A 22,349-nucleotide genomic window follows, 5' to 3' on the forward strand; every position below is an offset into this window, starting at 1 on the left:
GTATAATATTGAATATTTGTTTTACTGTTCGGTGCCTTGAGCGTGGGAAGAGCGCCATAATAAGTAAAATGCATTACTATTATATTCTTAGCTCTTTCGGTAAAGTCACGTTGAAGGGAAACAATAAAATAATAAAATATATATAAAACAATAAAAATTCTCACGACGTTTCGACCATAACACAAACGGTCATCATCACCTGATGCTGACCGTTTGTGTTATGGTCGAAACGTCGTGAGAATTTGTATTGTTTTATATATATTTTATTATTTTATTGTTTCCCTTCAACGTGACTTTACCGAAAGAGCTAAGAATATGAATTACTGCAGTCACGAAAGCTTTAAATCAAAATTTGCATTACTATTATTATTATTAGAAGTGTTGTGAAGCAACACCAGGGCTTCCCCCCCCCCCCCTCGACCTTCAAGAGGTATCTGGCGACTGGGCGCTCTGAGAATTGTGTTGCCTCCATCTCCCTTTTTCAGAAGGGAGACGGCTTCCCGTGCAGCCCATCGACGCTCTTGTGACACCCTCCCACCTTCCTGCTCCCAAGTGAGAAGACACCACCACCCCCTTTTTGCCGTGTTTCTTTTTCCTTTGGGAGACCTCGATTTCACGCTCATCTCTTTGCCCGGCGGAATTTTAGACGCCCGAGGGCGCTTCGCGAGGAATCGAGGAACGGCACAACGACGGGCGTGATAGTGACGGCGGAGAGATGGGGGCCGGATGAAAAGCTAGTCGAGGGGAAGCGGCGGGCAAAATCTCCGCGAACCCGCGAATTCGGTGAAAGCGAAATTGATGACGTCTTGGCGCATCACCTTCCCTCACCGTTTGTTGGTCGCCCCCCTCCGCTCCGTCACGCCCCCCCCCTCCCCCCTCCCAGGTTTCCACTGCGCTGGAGAGATGAGGCGTCGGGAGGGCATGTGGACGGAGTGCCTGAAGACGTGTTTACACATTTCCACCGTCCTTGTGCCATCGGCGTCCGCTGCAGTCGCCGTTAATTCACAAAATGGGGGCAATGGTGGGCGCGGGGGAAAGAGGCATTGTCGTTTCTTGGTTCCCACGCGAGCACTGCATCGGCCACTATCGTGCAAAGTGCAATACGACATTGTGGTACTTGCTCTAAATTAATTGCCAAGGTCGGCTGCACTTCATCAAAAAGGGTGGCTTTAAATATCCCGCATTGTAGCAGTGGCATTTATTAGCTCGTCCATTGCAGTATGTCAGGTGTTTCACTTTTATATAATTTTAAAGCAACCCTTGTTCCTCACAGTAACTGTCTTTATAATATATATTTGAATCGTCTTGCGTTTATTTAAAGAGTTTTACGATTCCCTTGAACGTTAGCACTTAACGTTTTGTCCGTCGCTCGTCTCTCCGAAAGCTCTGACGCAACTGCTGCCCCCGCTGCCCCCGCCGCCGCCACCACCGCCACCACGCACTGCCGTGTGTTGGGGATAGGTTCAACGCCAGTTAGTGGAAGGGGCATTGTGACACCACCACCACCGTGCATGCGCGTGTGTTGGCGATTAGTTCAAAGCCAGTTAGTGGAAGGGGCATTGTGACACTGCCACCACAACCCCCCATGTTAAATCTGCTTTTGAAACAAGCGGCCAGTAACATTGCATGTAAAGTAAGTGGCTTGAGATTAAAGGCTGGTGGCTAGGGGGTGATTGAGCCACCATTGCCCGTCCACCATTGTAACTCACTCCGTGGGCATGCACGTGTCGGGGGTACGGGGGTGGTGGGGGTTTGAGATGAAACGACCGTCAAATGGAAACGTTACCCCCACGGCACCTCGAATTGACCCACCCTTGAAGGAAGCCATGTCCGTGTAAATAAAGTGGTGTGCCCAGCGGTGCCGGATGAAGCTAGTGCGGGGCCTGTAGCATGTGTTGTTATGAAGGGGCCCAAAGTTACCAAAAAGAACACGTAAATATGAAAACACAAATTTGTTACTTGAACGGTAAAGTAATTGTATTGTTTCATTTGCTCTACAGCCAGATAATGCGACAAATCGCTAACCTTGAACACCCAGTCCGTAAACGTCGAAGGCGGTATAGTACTATAGTAATAGAGCAAGTGCAGAATCACTGAACCGGAATTGATAGCTTCAAAGCATTTCGCGCGTGGGCCCTTGAAAGTGCGGTGCCCGTAGCTACATTTGTAGCCACTTTCGCTACGAGGATCATCCGGCACTGGTTCTTAGTGTTTGGGGGGGGGGGGGGAGGGTTGGTGGTGGTGTGTAAGGGGAGCCTTGATGACTCCGCTGTCAGGCGCAGGTGATCAGGGGGTCTTCAGGGGGCGGACGGACGGGGGGGGGGTGGGGGTCGCGTTACGTTGACCTTGCGTGGCCCGTTGGCCCCGAGGTGTGTGGCTGCGACGCGTTCGGCATTGCAGCACGCGATGTCTACGCGGACACCTGCCGATCCGGTACACTTTCGCTTCCTTTGTTGGTGGGAGTTTGTTTACGCGTTTCGTGAAGTGAGCGCGTGTTAATTAACGTGGCAGCAACGCGGCTCGGGGTTTTTTGTGTGTGTGTGTATGTGGAGATGTTGAGTGTCACTCCGCCGTGGGCCTGTGTCGGGGAATCAAATCCGTCATCTGGGAAAGCACTCCCAGCGTGTTCACAGCGTCCGAGCATCTTTCGTCACGACGACGTGTTCCCGTGTAGCCGACAAATGCGGGCATTTCTGTTGCTGTTTGTTATTGCCGACCCATTGCACTGACTTTGCAAGTTCATGTAAAGAAATCAAACTCTTTTGTCGTTCTGTGCCCGGTTATTAAAGTGCTCGCCAAGTTCGGAACGTGGAGTTGCTGCTGCCCCGCTGTGTCGTGGTCACGTGTCGGGTTGGTGGCTCGTGTCGGACTCTGCTGCCCTCTGTGTTGTGGTCACGTGTCGCCCTCTGGTGGACATGAGACGAACTACACCAATACCAGAAGAACGAACATACCCCCAAACGACAAGCCCCCCCCCCCAACCGACAATCCCCTCCCCCAACCGACAAGCCCCCCCTCAACCGACAAGCCCCCCCCCTCAACCGACAAGCCCCCCCCCAACCGACAAGCCCCCCCCCCAACCGACAATCCCCTCCCCCAACCGACAAGCCCCCCCTCAACCGACAAGCCCCCCCCTCAACCGACAAGCCCCCCCTCAACCGACAAGCCCGCCCCCTCAACCGACAAGCCCCCCCCCCTCAACCGACAAGCCCCCCCCCTCAACCGACAAGCCCCCCCTCAACCGACAAGCCCCCTCCCCCTCAACCGACAAGCTCCCCTCAACCAACAAGCCCCCCTCAACCGACAAGCCCCCCCTCAACCGACAAGCCCCCCCTCAACCGACAAGCCCCCCCCCTCAACCGACAAGCCCCCCCCCTCAACCGACAAGCCCCCCCCTCAACCGACAAGCTCCCCTCCTAACCGACAAGCCCCCCCTCAACCGACAAGCCCCCCCCCCTCAACCGACAAGCCCCCCCCCCCCCTTGTCGTTCTGTGCCCGGTTATTAAAGAGCTCGCCAAGTTCGGAACGTGGAGTTGCTGCTGCCCCGCTGTGTCGTGGTCACGTGTCGGGTTGGTGGCTCGTGTCGGACTCTGCTGCCCTCTGTGTTGTGGTCACGTGTCGCCCTCTGGTGGACATGAGACGAACTACACCAATACCAGAAGAACGAACATACCCCCAACCGACAAGCCCCCCCCCAACCGACAAGCCACCCCCAACCGACAAGCCCCCCCCCCAACCGACAATCCCCTCCCCCAACCGACAAGCCCCCCCTCAACCGACAAGCCCCCCCCAACCGACAAGCCCCCCCCCAACCGACAATCCCCTCCCCCAACCGACAAGCCCCCCCTCAACCGACAAGCCCCCCCCTCAACCGACAAGCCCCCCCAACCGACAAGCCCCCCCCTCAACCGACAAGCCCCCCTCAACCGACAAGTCCCCCCCCTCAACCGACAAGCCCCCCCCCTCAACCGACAAGCCCCCCCTCAACCGACAAGCCCCCTCCCCCTCAACCGACCAGCTCCCCTCAACCAACAAGCCCCCACCCCTCAACCGACAAGCCCCCCCTCAACCGACAAGCCCCCCTCCCTCAACCGACAAGCCCCCCCCTCAACCGACAAGCTCCCCTCCTAACCGACAAGCCCCCCCCCCCTCAACCGACAAGCCCCCCCTCAACCGACAAGCCCCCCTCAACCGACAAGCCCCCCCCCAACCGACAAGCCCCCCCCTCAACCGACAAGCCCCCCCCTCAACCGACAAGCCCCCCTTCAACCGACAAGCGCCCCCCTCAACCGACAAGCCCCCCCTCAACCGACAAGCCCCCTCCCCCTCAACCGACCAGCTCCCCTCAACCGACAAGCCCCCTCCCCCTCAACCGACAAGCCCCCCCTCAACCGACAAGCCCCCCTCAACCGACAAGCCCCCCCCCTCAACCGACAAGCCCCCCCCTCAACCGACAAGGCCCCCCTCAACCGACAAGCCCCCCCCCCTCAACCGACAAGCTCCCCTCCTAACCGACAAGCCTCCCTCAACCGACAAGCCCCCCCCTCAACCGACAAGCTCCCCCCTCAACCGACAAGCCCCTCCCCCAACCGACAAGCCCCCCCTCAACCGACAAGCCCCCCCCCTCAACCGACAAGCTCCCCCCCCAACCGACAATCCCCTCCCCCAACCGACAAGCTCCCCCCCAACCGACAAGCCCCTCACCCAACCGACAAGCCCCCCCCCCTCAACCGACAAGCCCCCCCTCAACCGACAAGCCCCCCTCAACCGACAAGCCCCCCCCTCAACCGACAAGGCCCCCCCTCAACCGACAAGCCCCCCCCTCAACCGACAAGCTCCCCTCCTAACCGACAAGCCCCCCCTCAACCGACAAGCCCCCCCTCAACCGACAAGCCCCCCTCAACCGACAAGCCCCCCCCTCAACCGACAAGCTCCCCCCTCAACCGACAAGCCCCTCCCCCAACCGACAAGCCCCCCCTCAACCGACAAGCCCCCCTCAACCGACAAGCCCCCCCTCAACCGACAAGGCCCCCCTCAACCGACAAGCCCCCCCCCCCTCAACCGACAAGCTCCCCTCCTAACCGACAAGCCCCCCCTCAACCGACAAGCCCCCCTCAACCGACAAGCCCGCCCCTCAACCGACAAGCTCCCCCCTCAACCGACAAGCCCCTCCCCCAACCGACAAGCCCCCCCTCAACCGACAAGCCCCCCCCCTCAACCGACAAGCTCCCCCCCCAACCGACAATCCCCTCCCCCAACCGACAAGCTCCCCCCCAACCGACAAGCCCCTCCCCCAACCGACAAGCCCCCCCCCCCCCCGACACATGGACATCCTCAACCCAAAGAAACCCACCACCAATGTCAGAGACCCCCCCCCCCCCCCCCGTGTAGCCTGTGGATGTCGGAACACGGCACACGAGGAGGTGGGTGGCCAAGCACCATGCCCGGCCGCCTTTGTCTCCCCGGTGGCGATGTTTACACACCGTGCCAGGTACTCGTTTCAAGCCGAGTCGACCTGTGGGGGAGACAGACCCAGGACCGGTTTTAGATATTCGTCCTCCGGTGTCAGATCCGAACTTGGATTCGTAGCTGGACACACCGACCGCTCTACGACCTCACCCCACACGGCTCCGGCGCGTCCTCTGGGACCCCAAACCCCCATTGGAACGCACACAACAAGCCGACAACTCGAAATCCTACGGAAGCATTTCACGTTGAAGTCTACGGGAGCCTTTAACATTGAAGTCTATGGGAGTCTTTAACATTGGAGTCTATTGGAGCCTTTAACATTGAAGTCTATTGGAGCCTTTAACATTGAAGTCTATAGGAGTCTTTAACATTGAAGCCTACGGGAGCTTTTAACATTGAAGTCTATGGGAGTCTTTAACATTGGTGTCTATTGGAGCCTTTAACATTGAAGTCTATGGGAGTCTTTAACATTGAAGTCTACGGGAGCTTTTAACATTGAAGTCTATGGGAGTCTTTAACATTGGAGTCTATGGGAGCCTTTAACATTGAAGTCTATGGGAGTCTTTAACATTGAAGTCTACGGGAGCTTTTAACATTGAAGTCTATGGGAGTCTTTAACATTGGAGTCTATTGGAGCCTTTAACATTGAAGTCTATGGGAGCCTTTAACATTGAAGCCTATTTGAGCCTTTAACATTGAAGTCTATGGGAATCTTTAACATTGGAGTCTATTGAAGCCTTTAACATTAAAGTCTATTGGAGCCTTTAACATTGAAGTCTATTGGAGCCTTTAACATTGAAGTCTACGGGAGCCTTTAACATTGGAGTCTACGGGAGCCTTTAACATTGAAGTCTATTGGAGCCTTTAACATTGAAGTCTATGGGAGTCTTTAACATTAAAGTCTATTGGAGCCTTTATCAGAATCTGAATGTTTACACTGCAGGAATCCGATGAGCGATGCAAATCTTTCTCACAGATGTCCAGTAGGGTCGGCTTAGAGCGTTGCAACAACAGTTACAAAAAACACGACAGTAGTGCAAAGTAGAAGAAAGGTGAACACACCACCCAACAAACATTCAACTGAAACATCACCATCCCTGCCAGGCAACACCCACAGATTTAAATCATTCTTCAGAAGCGACATGGCCATCACAAATGATAGCTCAACAGTGTGGCTTATCAATTGGACATTTAGAGCAGCAAAATACTCGAATCACAATGCATGTTTATTAACGTGGAGGGGAAAAACCCGGAGAAAAAAAATTCACGCGACCACGGGGAGAGAGAGAGAGAGACACGCCAACTCCAAATATACAGCAGCAGCAGCAGGCGTCAGGGTCGAGATCCAACCCACGACCTCCTGTACACCAGGCGAGGTAGTTAACATCTAGCCACCGTGATGATGGTGAGAGAGAGACACGCAAACTCCAAATATACAGCAGGTGTCAGGGTAGGGATCGAACCCACGACCTGTATACCAGGCGAGGTAGTTAACATCTAGCCACCGTGATGATGATGAGAGAGAGAGAGAGACACGCAAACTCCAAATATACAGCAGGTGTATATGCACACCAGGCGAGGTAGTTAACATCTAGTCACAAAATAAAGTATATAAGTTCAAATAGCATAATCAATTCCCAAGATTCTGAAAGGTGCAGTCAAACAACAGCAAAAACAGTCCCAGACCACTTCAAGACAAGAACAGCCTCTGCATAAAATTGTACATTAACAAAAAAATGCACTCTTAATACTTCGTTAAGGATAAAATTCATAAATCACATTTGCAAACGTGGCTCTAGCCAGCACTAAATCTTCGGCATTTTAAAGAATACTTTTGATACTCTTTGGTTCTATTCGGTAAAGTCACGTAAAAAAAATTCACGACGTTTCGGCCACAACACAAGTGGCCTTCATCAGGTGAAAGGAGCAGACTGTCTAGAGGACAGCGCTTTTTATTTTTTTATTTGTTGTTGTTTTTTACGTGACTTTACCGAATTGGACCAAAGAGTATGGATCCTTGCAGTCACGAAAGCTTTAAATCTAGAATAGTTTTGATGGCAATAGAGGAAACGAGGTTGTTGTTCCAAAACGTTGGTGGTGTGCTGCAAACGGCAAAGGCTTTGTCATCGATTACAATTTTTGTTCTTGGGAAAGTTAAAAAAGCAATTTAGATGGGGACGCCTTGGGTTTTCTTGGATTTAATGATGTGGTTAATGAATTAGCTAAGCATGGAGCAGATTTCCGAGTGATTTTATGGATGAACAAGGCCCAATGTCGATGTTTGTTTGCATCAAGTGATGAGAGGTTGAATCACAAGTCCGAGGTCACAATGGTGAGCCCTGTATGGTACATCCAGTGCAAATCGAAGATCAGAATAATAAAGGTGGGTTTAGGTCTGTTGAGTGATTCCTTAGTAGCTGATCTGTAGACAGCATCACCATAGTCAAACAATGGTAGCATGGATAGCTTCAACAATTTGCAGGCGTAATCGAATGGGAAAACAATACTTCTATATAAACATCCTATTTTTTAAAATTTTGATTTAAAGCTTTCGTGACTGCAGGGATTCATATTCTTGGTTCTTTCGGTAAAGTCACGTAGAAGGGAAGCAATAAAATAATAAAAAAATATTTTTATTGTTTTATATTTTTATTATTTTATTGTTTCCCTTCTACGTGACTTTACCGAAAGAACCAAGAATATGAATCCTATTTTTTACTTGATTTTCTTCAAGATATGATCAATATGGGGGTGGCAGTGTAAGTTTTTTTATCCATTAGTAAACCCAAGTATTTGAAGCACTCCGTTTTGTTCAACGATGTTGTTTCTGATATCAGTAATAGGTGAAGAGAACGATTTTTTTAGGAAAAGATATTGTTTTCTTTAGGGTTTAGGAGCAGTTTGAGTGATAGCAATTGATGTTGAATTAAATCGAAATCGTGTTGGAGATTGTTTGACTTCGTTAGATTTACCCGATACTAGCATGACAGTGTCATCAGCAATGACATTTAATTCTGAGTGATTTAAGTTTAGTCCAAGATTTGTTTAATTATAATGAGAACGGAATTGAACCCGGCACGAAACCTTGTAGAACACCTTTTGTTATTTTAATATTTGTGTACGAGATATTATCACTATGTACCCTTTGAGAACGGTCTGTTTGAGAGGTTGTTCTTAAGCCATTTTATTGTACTGTTTGAATGTTTTAGTTTGCAAAGTCCTGTTATGGAATATCACGGTCAACATGTATCAACGGTAAAGTCACGTAGAATGAGAATAAAATAATAAATTGACAAAATAAAATAACACAATAATATTTTCACGACGTTTCGGCCACAACACAAGCGGCCTTCATCAGGTGAAGGGACGAGACTGTCTGGAGGACAGCGCTGGAGTGAGAATATTATTTGTGTTATTTTATTTGATCAATTTATTATTTTATTCTCATTCTACGTGACTTTACCGAAAGAACCAAAGAAGATGAATCCTTGCAGTCACGAAAGCTTTAAATCGAAATGTATCAACGGCTTTTGTGACAAGGCGAGGAATGTGGCACAGCAGTAGTGGGCCTTTTACCCAGGTTACTGGAGACAACATTTAATACATCCAACCTTGCCGATTGCTTCTGTTGCAATCGAAACGTCGTGATAATTTTATTGGTTTATTATTTTTTATTATTTTATTATTTCCCTTCTACGTGACTTTACCGAAAGAACCAAGAATATTGCTGTGATGGTGCAGTAATCCTCTCGACAACCAGGCTGTTTACTGTGAAGGAGGTCGTGAGTTGCTAAGAACGCCTGTTTGCTACGGACCACTGTTGCTATGGACGTCGTTTTGATTTAAAGCTTTCGTGACTGCAGCGATTCATATTCTTGGTTCTTTCGGTAAAGTAGAAGATTGATTCTGGCTTAGCAATCATTGGAAGGATTTGGTAAACCATTTCGGGTCTTAATTGATTGTTCACGCTTACGGTGGCTGTCAGACAGCACACATTAATTTTTCGTCTCCCCCCTCCTCTTTTCCGAACATAATTGGACTCGTCCATCTAAACAAACTGTCAAATCGCTCTCCATGGTGCTAACGTTTAAAAATAAATAAAGAAAGAAATATATAAATACAAACCGCCACTTCTTTCAAATGTTCTTGCCGTTGGTTTTCACACCTGATGATGACTGCTTGTGTTGCAGTCGAAACGTCGTGAGAATTTTATTGTTTTATATATATTTTATTTTATTGTTTCCCTTCAACGTGACTTTACCGAAAGAACCAAGAATATGGACGTCGAAGCTACAGACACCTGTTGCTATGGACGCCTGTTGATACGGACACCTGTTGCTAGGGACGCCGTTGCTAGGGGCGCCGTTGCTAGGGACGCCTGCTGCTAAGGACGCTTGCTGCTACAGACACCTGTTGCTAGGGACGCCTGTTGATACGGACGCCTGTTGCTAGGGACGACGTCGCTAGGGACACCGTTGCTAGGCACGCCGTTGCTAGGCATGCCGTTGCGAGGGACACCGTTGCTAGGCACGCCGTTGCGAGCGACGCTGTTGCTAGAGATGCCGTTGCTCGGGATGCCGTTGCTCGGGACGCCGTTTCTAGGGACGCCTTCGCTCCGAAAGCCGTCACTAGGGACGCCTGCTGCTAGGGACACCGTTGCTAGGAACGCCGTTGCGAGGGACGCCGTTGTGAGGGACGCCGTTGCTAGGCACACCGTTGCGAGCGATGTTGTTGCTAGGGAGGCCATTGAGAGGGACAGCCGTTGCCGTGGACGCTTTGAATCGATTTCCCCCACAGTTTACCACGTGGGAGGCTTTCGGTACCAAATATCATCCACAATAGAGGTGTTTTTTTGGGTTAGATCGCGTAAATATATAAATGTGTCGTTAAAGCCGCCACCACCCGACACAGCCAACTAGTGAGGGTTATCACGTAAACAGAACTTGACCGATTCGTCACTAGTACAGCACCAGTGTATAGTGTAGTGTGTAGTGTATAGTAGTGTATAGTGTAGTGTATAGTAGAGTATAGTAGTGTATAGTGTAGTGTATAGTAGTGTATAGTGTAGTGTATAGTAGTGTATAGTGTAGTGTATAGTAGTGTATAGTGTAGTATACTAGTACAGCACACACCGGGTGTGTTGGAGAGCCGAGCCGCAACATTTACAATCTGAGTACGACGTTTCGCCAGTAATTACAACCAGCTTCATCAGGCGACAGCCAGATTTGTGGAGAAGTCCACCTGTTGTGTTCCTTATACAGAGGCGTAGATGTGGTGACCACGCTTCTGCGCTCTTGCACAAAGTGTGTGTGTGTGGGGGGGTGATTAATGAGTCAACGTAAATTATGCATGCGCATTATACGAGCCCTTTGTTCTTACTAATAGGGTGTTCCCCCCTTTTTTTCTGGCAACAAAACTGACACCTTTTGCAAGGGATCACGTTTACATTAACCACACATACTTGCAGTCAAAATGCAAACGAAAAAAAAACAAACAATACTCTGATAATGTATGCATTGTCCTTGAAACTGATTGGGCCACACCAGAGACAGCTTTTCTTTGAGCCTAGCCTCATGCGGCGTTCGACCCAGATGACGTTCCATCCTGTCCGTTGCGTGACAGCCGGCCAGCTGGGTTGCTCCATGCCCGTGGCCACTTCCCCATCCTGACAAGAGGAGCCGCCAGGCCGGCCCGGGGGGGGGGGGGGTGGTCGCGGGTCGGTCGTGGAGCGACGCAAGGCCTGACGGGACCCCGCCCGGGCAAGCGGCACACCGTGCAGATGGCCCGGGCGGCCGCGGTGCCGCTAACTGCGCTGTGCCCGACGGCGCTGCCTTGCGCCACCGGTCTGCTGCGCGCTCGACGTGTGGACATAGAACAATGACGTCACTGCCGGGCTGACACTTCCACGCGACTGCTTGTTTGGACGTACGGCACGGCGTCAACTACGTAGACCATTTCTCGCGCCTGGATATGAAAATGAAGCATGACGTCGCTACGTAGCTCCCCCTTCGAGTCCGCTCATAATATGGATGTGGTGCGTGACGTAATTCCGCAGTACAACCTTCCACCCCGCTCCTTATGGAGACGTGGAGCGTGACATCACTCTGCTGCCCACCCTTCCACTCCGCTCCTAATGTGAACAAGGAGCATGACATCACTACATAGCCCCCTTTCTACTCCACACATGGTCAAGGACAATGACGTCACTCCATAGCCCCCCTTCTCCATATATGGACCAGGAGAATGACGTCACTCCATAGCCCCCCTCTTCTACTCCGCATATGGATAAGGAGAATGACGTCACTCCGAAGCCAGCAGCCCCCCTTCTACTCCACATATGGACATGGAGAATGACGTCACTCCACAGCCTCCCCCCTTCTACTCCACATATGAACAAGGAGAATGACGTCACTCCGAAGCCAGTCGCCCCCCACACTCCTATAGGCAACTTTGCTTTGTCGACTCATGAGGAAGGGCCAGAGTTAGGATCGATATTTCCTCTTCGACTAAAAAAAGAATTAATCAAAATCATCTCAATGCATGTTTCTCAATGCGGAGGGAGAAAAATAAAAATCTAAGCCACCACGGGGAGAGAGACATCGCAAACTCCAAATATACAGCAGGCGTCAGGGTCGGGATCGAACCCACGACCTCCTGTAGACCAGGCGAGGTAGTTAACATCTCATAGCCACCGTGATGATGATGAGAGAGAGACACGCAAACTACAAATATAGAGCAGGCGTCAGGGTCTGGATTGAACCCACGACCTCCTGCACACCAGGCGAGGTAGTTAACATCTCATAGCCACCGTGATGCTGAGAGAGACACGCAAACTTCAAATACACAGCAGGTGTCAGGGTCAGGATCGCACCCACGACCTCCTGTGTACCAGGCGAGGTAGTTAACATCTCATAGCCACCGTGATGATGATGATGAGAGAGAGACGCACGCAAATTTCAAATACACAGCAGGTGTCAGGGTCTGGATTGAACCCACGACCTCCTGTATACCAGGCGAGGTAGTTAACATCTCCTAGCCACCGTGATGATGATGATGATGAGAGAGACACGCAAACTACAAATATACAGCAGCAGGCGTCAGGGTCAGGATCGAACCCACGACTTCCTGTACACCAGGCGAGGTAGTTAACATCTCCTAGCCACCGTGATGATGATGAGAGACGCAAACTCCAAATATACAACAACAAGCGTCAGGGTCGGGATCGAACCCACGACCTCCTGTATACCAAGCGAGGTAGTTAACATCTCCTAGCCACCGTGATGATGATGAGAGACGCAAACTCCAAATATACAACAGCAAGCGTCAGGGTCGGGATCGAACCCACGACCTCCTGTATACCAGGCGAGGTAGTTAACATCTCCTAGCCACCGTGATGATGATGAGAGACGCAAACTCCAAATATACAACAGCAAGCGTCAGGGTCGGGATCGAACCCACGACCTCCTGTATACCAGGCGAGGTAGTTAACATCTCCTAGCCACCGTGATGATGATGAGAGACGCAAACTCCAAATATACAACAGCAAGCGTCAGGGTCGGGATCGAACCCACGTCCTCCTGTATACCAGGCGAGGTAGCTAACATCTCCTAGCCACCGTGATGATGATGAGAGAGACACGCAAACTCCAAATATACAACAGCAAGCGTCAGGGTCGGGATCGAACCCACGACCTCCTGTATACCAGGCGAGGTAGCTAACATCTCACCACCGTACCCCCTATGGCCATATCGGTCATGGGTGGCAAGGGGGCTGGGGGGGGAGGGAAGAGGGAGGGTAGAGGGGGGGCAGTTGGCCATACTTCACCACGCTGGTCAATCGCGAAGTTTTTCACGTGGCCATCACGAAGGCCCAAACACCGGAACTCGAGCTGAATTGCTTCAGCTACGGGATGGCGCTTTTATCATTGATTCTGACACGGCCAATATGAAGCCAGCACCCCCCCTCCACTCCACCCCCCCGGAGAGAGAGAGAGAAGGAGAGGAGAGAGGGGAGGGACACCCATTCTGGGTATTAATCAGGGGTATGTATTCTCAGTGGCTCGCATAACAATGTTTAGAAACATCCCATCAGCGGGAACCCAATTAAAATCATCCCGCACGCAGCGAAAGGCCCCGAGCCCTGAACGCGAGTATTCAGGAACAGATAGGGAATAATAGTAATATGTGACCGTGACATAATTACAGTGAAATATAAAAGTACATTGTGATTATTACTGGTGGCCATACGCGCGCGTGCGTGTGTATTTGTGCATCGGGGAGCGGTGGCGCAGCGGTTAGCGCTACGCTGCGCTACGAAACCCGGCGGTCCCGAGTTCGATTCCCGCTCACGGCCAACAGCCCAGTGGCGATTATCTGAACCGGTCTTGGGGCTCCCCTAGGTCGACTCAGCATAAAATGAGCACCTGGTGCGATGTATAACAATCGCAACTGGGGAGACAAAGGCGGCCGGGCGTGGTGCTGGCCACCCACTTCCTCGTGTGCCGTGCCGGCCTTAATAGGTGCTGCTCGCTAACAGCACTTGCCCCCTACAGTCTGTTCAGGCTGTAAGTGGGGATCTTTGTCTTTTTTTTGTTTGAGTGTTGTATAGAGCACGTGGCCCAAAAGTCTGTGAAGGCCATACAGGGAATTTTGGTCTTTTTGTGTAGATTGCAGTGGTTATCGAAACGCGCTACAAACCCTTCCGAGACCCGAGTTGGATTCCTGCTCATGGTCATCAACCGGTGACGATGATCAGAATCTGAATCGATCCCGGCTCTCTCCGAGGTCGACTCAGCCTCAAATGAGTAACTTGGTGCGGTGTGTAAACACCGCACATTGGGGAGACAAAGGCGGTCGGGCGTGGTGCTGGCCACCCACCCCCTCGTGCGCCGTGCCGGCCTTCGTAAGGTGCTGCTCGCTAACAGCACTTGCCCCATCAGTCTGTTACAGGCTATACGGGGGATCTTTGTCTTCGTATGGGTGTGAGTGTCTGTGTGTGTGTGTATGTGTGCATATCTCATTGTTTAAGGACCAACGTCCATAGCTATACATTCCTTATAATTTATCTATGCTCTAATAACTTATGTCAGGGGCGATTTCCCATTGAAGAACATTCTCTGGGGCATTTAAAAAAAAACAGAATATTTTTCATATGCACGTCCCCATTATAACCTATTAGATGATAGAATTCTAATTCCCTTTAAGTGGACCACTGCGTAGTATTTAAATATATTTATAAATCTTGATACGTTTAAGGTATACTATGCGGTATTTTTTTAATCTACAAAATCTGACATATTTTTTTTCGGGAATATCCTGAGATTGCAATAAAATTAATACGGTACCTAATTTATAGCACATTTGCCGATCCACTGCTGGATGACAGTCTCCTTGTCTGTCATGGGGGGGGGGGGGAGTGGTGGTATTTGACCATACTTCACCACGCTGATTGTCGAGAGGGAGTTCACATGACACTCGCCGCTGATGTTAGCCCGCTGAGTTCGATTTACACACGGCAATAGCCTCGGTTGAAAAACTAAAATTTCTTTAGAACTGCTTTGTTGTGTGTTTAGTTTGTTGTCCTGCCCCCCCGCCCCGCACCTCCGATTAGCACGGTTGGCCACGTACGGTGCGAAAGAAGTTGAATATACACACATACACAGACTCACACAGAGACCCATAGACTCGCACACAGAGACCCATAGACTCACACACAGAGACTCAAAGACTCACACAGAGACCCATACACTCACACAGAGATTCATAGACTCACACAGAGACCCATAGACTCACATGGAAACCCATAGACTCACACGGAGACCTATAGGCTTACGCAGAGACCCATAGACTCACACACAGAGACTCACAGACTCGCACAGGGACCCATACGCTCACACAGAGATCAATAGACTCACACGGAGACCCATAGATTCACACAGAGACCTATAGACTCACACAGAGACCCATAGACTAACACAGAGACCCATAGACTCACACAGAGACCCATAGACTCACACACAGAGACCCATAGACTCACACACAGAGACCCATAGACTCACACACACAGAGACCCACAGACTCACACAGAGACCCATAGGCTCACACAGAGACCCATAGACTCACACAGAGACCCATATAATAACACAGAGACTCATAGACAAACACACAGAGACCCATAGACTCACACACAGAGACCCATAGACTCACACAGAGACCCATAGACTCACACAGAGACCCATAGACTCACACACAGAGACCCATAGACTCACACATAGATCCATAGACTCACACAGAGACCCATAGACTCACACATAGACCCGCAGACTCACACAGAGACCCATAGACTCACACAGAGACCCATAGACTCACACAGAGACCCATAGACTCACACAGGTATCCATAGACTCACACAGAGACCCGTAGACTCAAACAGAGATCCATAGACTCACACAGAGACCCATAGACTCACACAGAGACCCATAGACTCACACAGAGACCCATAAACTCACATATAAACCCATAGACTCACACGGAAACCCATAGGCTCACGCAGAGACCCATAGACTCACACAAAGAGACCCTCGGACTCGCACAGAGACCCATAGGCTCACACAGAGATTCATAGACTTACATGGAGACCCATAGATTCACACAGAGACCCATAGACTCACACACAGATACCCATCGACTCACACACAGAGACTTATAGACTCACACAGAGACCCATAGACTCACACAGAGACCCATAGACTCACACACAGAGACCCATAGATTCACACATAGATCCATAGACTCACACAGAGACCCATAGACTCACACAGACTCCCATAGACTCACACATAGATCCACAGACTCACACAGAGACCCATAGACTCACACAATGATGATCATAGACTCACACACAGAGACCCATAGACTCGAACAGACTCCCATAGACTCACACATAGATCCACAGACTCACACAGAGACCCATAGACTCACACACAGAGACCCACAGACTCACACAGAGACCCATAGGCTCCCACAGAGACCCATAGACTCACACAGAGACCCATAGACTCGCACAGAGACCCATAAACTAACACAGAGACCCATAGACAAACACACAGAGACCCATAGACTCACACACAGAGACCCATAGACTCACACATAGATCCATAGACTCACACAGAGACCCATAGACTCACACACAGAGACCCATAGACTCACACACAGAGACCCATAGACTCACACAGAGACCCACAGACTCACACAGAGACCCATAGACTCACACAGAGACCCATATAATAACACAGAGACCCATAGACAAACACACAGAGACCCATAGACTCACACACAGAGACCCATAGACTCACACAGAGACCCATAGACTCACACAGAGACCCATAGACTCACACACAGAGACCCATAGACTCACACAGAGATCCGTAGACTCACACAGAGACCCGTAGACTCAAACAGAGATCCATAGACTCACAGAGAGTCCCATAGACTCACACAGAGACCCATAGACTCACACAGAGACCAATAGACTCACAAATAGATCCACGGACTCACACAGAGACCCATAGACTCACACAAAGAGACCCATAGACTCACACAGAGACCCATAGACTAACACAGAGACCAAGAGGCTCACACACAGAGACCCATAGACTCACACAGAGACCCATAGACTCACACAGAGACCCGTAGACTCACACAGAGACACATAAACCCACACAGAGACCAATAGACTCAAACAGAGATCCATAGACTCACACAGAGACCCATAGACTCACACATAGAAACCCATAGACTCACACAGAGACCCATAGACTCACACAGAGACCCATAGACTCACACACAGAGACCCATAGACTCACACAGAGACCCACAGACTCACACAGAGACCCATAGACTCACACAGAGACCCATAAACTAACACAGAGACCCATAGACAAACACACAGAGACCCATAGACTCACACACAGAGACCCATAGACTCACACATAGATCCATAGACTCACACAGAGACCCATAGACTCACACACAGAAACCCATAGACTCACACACAGAGACCCATAGACTCACACAGAGACCCATTAACTCACACAGAGACCCATAGACTCACACAGAGACCCATATAATAACACAGAGACCCATAGACAAACACACAGAGACCCATAGACTCACACACAGAGACCCATAGACTCACACAGAGACCCATAGACTCACACAGAGACCCATAGACTCACACACAGAGACCCATAGACTCACACAGAGATCCGTAGACTCACACAGAGACCCGTAGACTCAAACAGAGATCCATAGACTCACACAGAGACCCATAGACTCACACAGAGACCCATAGACTCACACAGAGACCCATAGACTCACACATAGATCCACAGACTCACACAGAGACCCATAGACTCACACAAAGAGACCCATAGACTCACACAGAGACCCATAGACTAACACAGAGACCAAGAGACTCACACACAGAGACCAATAGACTCACACAGAGTTCCGTAGACTCACACAGAGACCCGTAGACTCAAACAGAGATCCATAGACTCACATAGAGACCCATAGACTAACACAGAGACCCATAGACTCACACAGAGACGCATAGACTCACACACAGAGACCCATAGACTCACACACAGAGACCCATAGACTCACACACAGAGACCCACAGACTCACACAGAGACCCATAGGCTCACACAGAGACCCATAGACTCACACTGAGACCCATAAACTAACACAGAAACCCATAGACAAACACACAGAGACCCATAGACTCACACACAGAGACCCATAGACTCACACAGAGACCCATAGACTCACACAGAGACCCATAGACTCACACACAGAGACCTATAGACTCACACAGAGACCCATAGACTCACACAGAGACCTATAGACTCACACAGAGACCCATAGACTCACACAGAGACCTAGAGACTCATACACATCCTTTTGTTAGATCTTCTTGTTAATGTTTGGTTTGTCGTCGCCCCCCGCACCTCCGATGAGCACGGTTGGTGGCTCCGTACGGTGCGAAAAAAGTTCAACGTGCACACAGACACACTGAGGCAGAGGAAAAGAGAGGCAAACACAGACACACGGACAACAACAACAACAACCGCCATTCGCCACTAAGTGGCGGTGACGTCACCACGACGCTTGTGCCAGGCCATGTGCACCTTGAGGCCATGTGAAGTGTCGAACGCCCGCTGGCAGGAGGTCACGGGGCAGACCCAGGTGCCACGGGTCGACTGACTCAGATGACTGGCTGATCCGCCACCTGTGCCCCCTGCTGTGCCAACTTGCGGTCTTTCAGCCACCCGGCGCTCCGCTCGTTGTTGTGAGCGTGGCTCCTCCGCCCTCCGTTGTTGTTGGAGGGCGACTGCCTCCAACTGCCCAGTAGCAGCGTCCTTCACGAGCCTCCTCCACAGAGGCCAATCTTGACACCGCTGGTACCAGTCATCGGCAAGTCCACTCAGCTCCACGTCCTCCTGTACCAGATCACTCCATCTCTTCTCTAGCCCGTGCCGCATCCGTTTAGCCCCCTCTATCCGGCCGAACAAAAGCTGTTTCGGCATGCGGTGGCTGGGCATGCAGGCTACATGTCCCAGCCAACGCAGCCTTGCCTGCCGGAGGAGCTCACCGATGGGACCTTGCCCAGATCTTTCAAGGATTTGTGAGCTCCTCACACAATCCAGTCTGGTTAAACCCAGGATGGATCGTAGGCAGGCCAGTCTAAATAGTTCTAACTGGTGAAATTGTTCCATTAGGGAGGTCCACGTTTCGCAAGCGAGAAGACCTGAAGCTTCGTGCGGAGTGATAGACCAGGTAGCTTCCACACAGCGTTACGCAACCGATGAAAAGATAATGCCGCTCGACTGATTCGGAGTGAGACCTCTGCTGTTAAACCGGAGCCGGTCATGAGCACACTGCCCAGGTATCGGAAACTCTCCACTCTCTCCACAATTGCCCCATCACCAATTGGGAGTTGTGGGGGTAGAGTTTCCGATGGTACAAAATACCCAGGCAGATGCTTAGTTTTGGTGGGGCTGATGGTAAGGCCCCACCTCTTAGTGGCAAGCTCCAGGTTCAGCAGCAGTGCCTCCAACTCCTCCTCTGAGTGAGCAGCTATTACCAAATCATCGGCATACATAACGTGGTTGAGCAATAGGGAGCCATCCCTTGACCGCACCCGGGCATCGATCAGCCTCCCATTGTATCCGTACCAGATGGAAATTCCTCCGGTACAGCCATCGAAGGCTTCACGAATTGCGTGGTCGAAATAAATGTTAAATAATGTGGGAGCCAGAGGACATCCTTGTCGCACCCCAAGGTCAACAGGGAATGGCTCTGACTCCCGTCCACGTAGTTTTACCCGTGCCCACTCACCATCATGAAGGTCCTTAATGATCGTGAGCAGAGTCAGGGACTCCAAAATAATGAAGAACAAACCAGAGCCCAGGCCTACTAATGGTATCATAGGCCTTGACCAGGTCAATAAAGCAGAAATGTAGGTCTTGTTGGAATTTCTTCCACCTCTGCTGTAGCAGACGGACAGAACATATGGCATCTGTGCAGGACCGCCCTTTACTGAAACCACATTGGGGCTCCGCAAGCCTCTCGTCAGTGTGTCTGGCAAGGCGGTGTTGAATAATCATTGGCAGGACCTTTCCCGGCACGCTGAGGAGTGAGATGCCCCTCTAGTTGTTACAAACACACACACAGACAGTCACACACACACAGACACACACAGACACAGACAGATACACACAGACACACACACACGGACACAAAGATCCCCCGTGTAGCCTTAACAGACTTTCGGGGCAAGTGCTGTTCGCGAGCATCTGTGAATGCCGGAAATGTGGCACACGACAGGGTGGGTGGCCAGAATCACGCCCGACCGCCTTTGTCTCCCCAGTGACAATGTTTACTACACACAGCCGCACCAGGTACTCATTTGAGGCTGAGTCGACCTAGGGGGAGGCCCAGGAACCGCTTCAGAGAATCGTCACCGCTGTTGGTGGCCGTGAGCGGGAATCGAACTCGGGTCGCCGGGTTCGTAGCGCGGCGTAGCGCTAACCGATGCACCACCGCTCCACCGACAGCAAAGATCCCCCGTGTAGCCTTAACAGAGTGTTAGGACGAGTGCTGTTAGCGAGTAGCAGCTATGAAGCCCACTCCCGGCCGCATTTGTCTTCCCAGTGGGTGGGTGGGTGGGGGGGGGGGGAGATTGACCAGAGTCGCCACACCGCTACTGGAGACTTTAAAAAAAATAAAAAAAATTCCATCAGGACCTCAATGACGTCTCGCCGTATCGCTAAGAAGTTCCATTCTGGGCGACGCAGGCCGACGGAGGAGACACGCGGAGAGAGACGAAGCGAGGGGTGATGGCGAGGTGGCCACCGGGGAGATGTTTAAACACTTCATGCGTCCAGCACCTGCCACTAGAGTTCAGTGCCGGATGAAGCGAGCGCGGGGCCTGTAGCATGATGATGTTATAAAGGGGCCCCTAAATAAAAAAAACACACACGCAAATATTCAAACGCATTTTTTTTTAAGTTGCGTAGTAAAGTAATTGCATTTTTTCATTTGCTATAGAGCCAGATAATACGACGAATCGCTATCCTTAAACACGCGGTCGTTCTTCGTAAAAGTTGAAGGCGGTATAGTACTATAGTAATAGAGCAAGTGCAGAATCACTGAACCGGAGTTGATAGCTTGAAAGCATTTAGCGCGGGGGCCCTTGAAAGTGCGGGGCCCGTAGCTACTACATTTGTAGTAGTAGCTACTACATATGTAGTACATATGTAGTAGTAGCTACTACTACATATGTAGTAGCTACTACTACATATGTAGTAGCTACTACTACATTTGTAGTAGTAGCTACTACATGTGGAGTACTACATGTGTAGTAGCTACTACTACACATGTAGTAGTTACTACACGTGTAGTAGTAGCTACTACACGTGTAGTAGTTACACAAGTGTAGTAGCTCCAAGTGTAGCCACTACACTTAGAGCTGCTACACTTGTAGTAGTAGCTACTACATATGTGTAGTAGCTACTACTACAAATGTGTAGCTACTATACATGTGTAGTAGCAGCTACACTTGTGTAGTAGCTACTACACTTGTAGTAGCCACTTTCGCTACGAGGATCATCCGGCGCCTGCTCGAGTTGTTGATTTTTATCGCTCCGTCTCCCCTTACGACGTCCATCCCCTCTCCAGGACGCGCCCAACCACTGGGTCCCCCGCTCTGTTATTAGTCTCAAATGTGTGCCTGTGTGTGTGTGTAGAGTATAGTGCAGTGGTGTAGAGCGGAGTGTGTACGTATGTTTGTTGTTGGACTTCTTTCGCACCGTACGTAGCCAACCGCGCTAATCGGAGGTGCAGCGGGCGGTGGTGGGTGGGTGGGGGGGACATCAAACTAAACACACACACACAAAAGCAGTTCTAAACAAATGAGTTCGTCAATCGAGATGATGATGATGATGACTTCAAAGTGCCATAGCGCCCAGTGGCTTCCTGACATCGGTAGGAAGAGAGCGTTCCAGACGGCCGCACGCAACGACGACGATGCGGTGACCTCCGTCTCTGTTCGAGGGCCCGGCAGCCAGGAGCCGCTGCCGCTTAGAGAATGACCCGGAGGTTGGCATGGATGGGTGGCTGATGTCCCCTTGGAGACATCAGCCACGGTACAGCCCGTTCATTTGCGGCGAGCGCTCTCTGCGTGCAATTGCCTGGAAGCTTATCACGACATACACGTAGGCTTTCGCGACCAATATTAATTGTGTCGTAACCCTCCACCACCCGACACGGGCCAAACAGTAAAAAAAAATAATGTGTCACGTTTACAAAGGACAAA

The 22,349-nt window shown here is 50.7% G+C and overlaps 2 protein-coding genes across 2 annotated transcripts in view; one reads left to right on the forward strand and one right to left on the reverse strand.

Annotated features, from left to right (window-relative positions):
* LOC116955990 (uncharacterized) overlaps positions 1–2,807 on the forward strand; it is a 37,316-nt gene extending 34,509 nt beyond the window's left edge. Inside the window, exons 17-18 of the mRNA XM_076053839.1 lie at positions 486–552; positions 884–2,807. Coding sequence (XP_075909954.1) covers positions 486–527 — 42 coding nt within the window. The 3' untranslated portion in view covers positions 528–552; positions 884–2,807. The remainder of the gene's footprint in view (positions 1–485; positions 553–883) is intronic.
* A 32-nt stretch (positions 2,808–2,839) lies between these two features.
* LOC116955989 (uncharacterized) overlaps positions 2,840–22,349 on the reverse strand; it is an 83,778-nt gene continuing 64,268 nt past the window's right edge. The window contains exon 5 of the mRNA XM_076053840.1: positions 2,840–2,925. Within this exon, the coding sequence (XP_075909955.1) occupies positions 2,840–2,925 (86 nt within the window). The remainder of the gene's footprint in view (positions 2,926–22,349) is intronic.

Source organism: Petromyzon marinus, chromosome 63, assembly GCF_048934315.1.
Source record: "Petromyzon marinus isolate PM22_M1 ecotype Great Lakes invasive population chromosome 63, UKy_Petmar_22M1.pri1.0, whole genome shotgun sequence".
Taxonomy (NCBI): domain Eukaryota; kingdom Metazoa; phylum Chordata; class Hyperoartia; order Petromyzontiformes; family Petromyzontidae; genus Petromyzon; species Petromyzon marinus.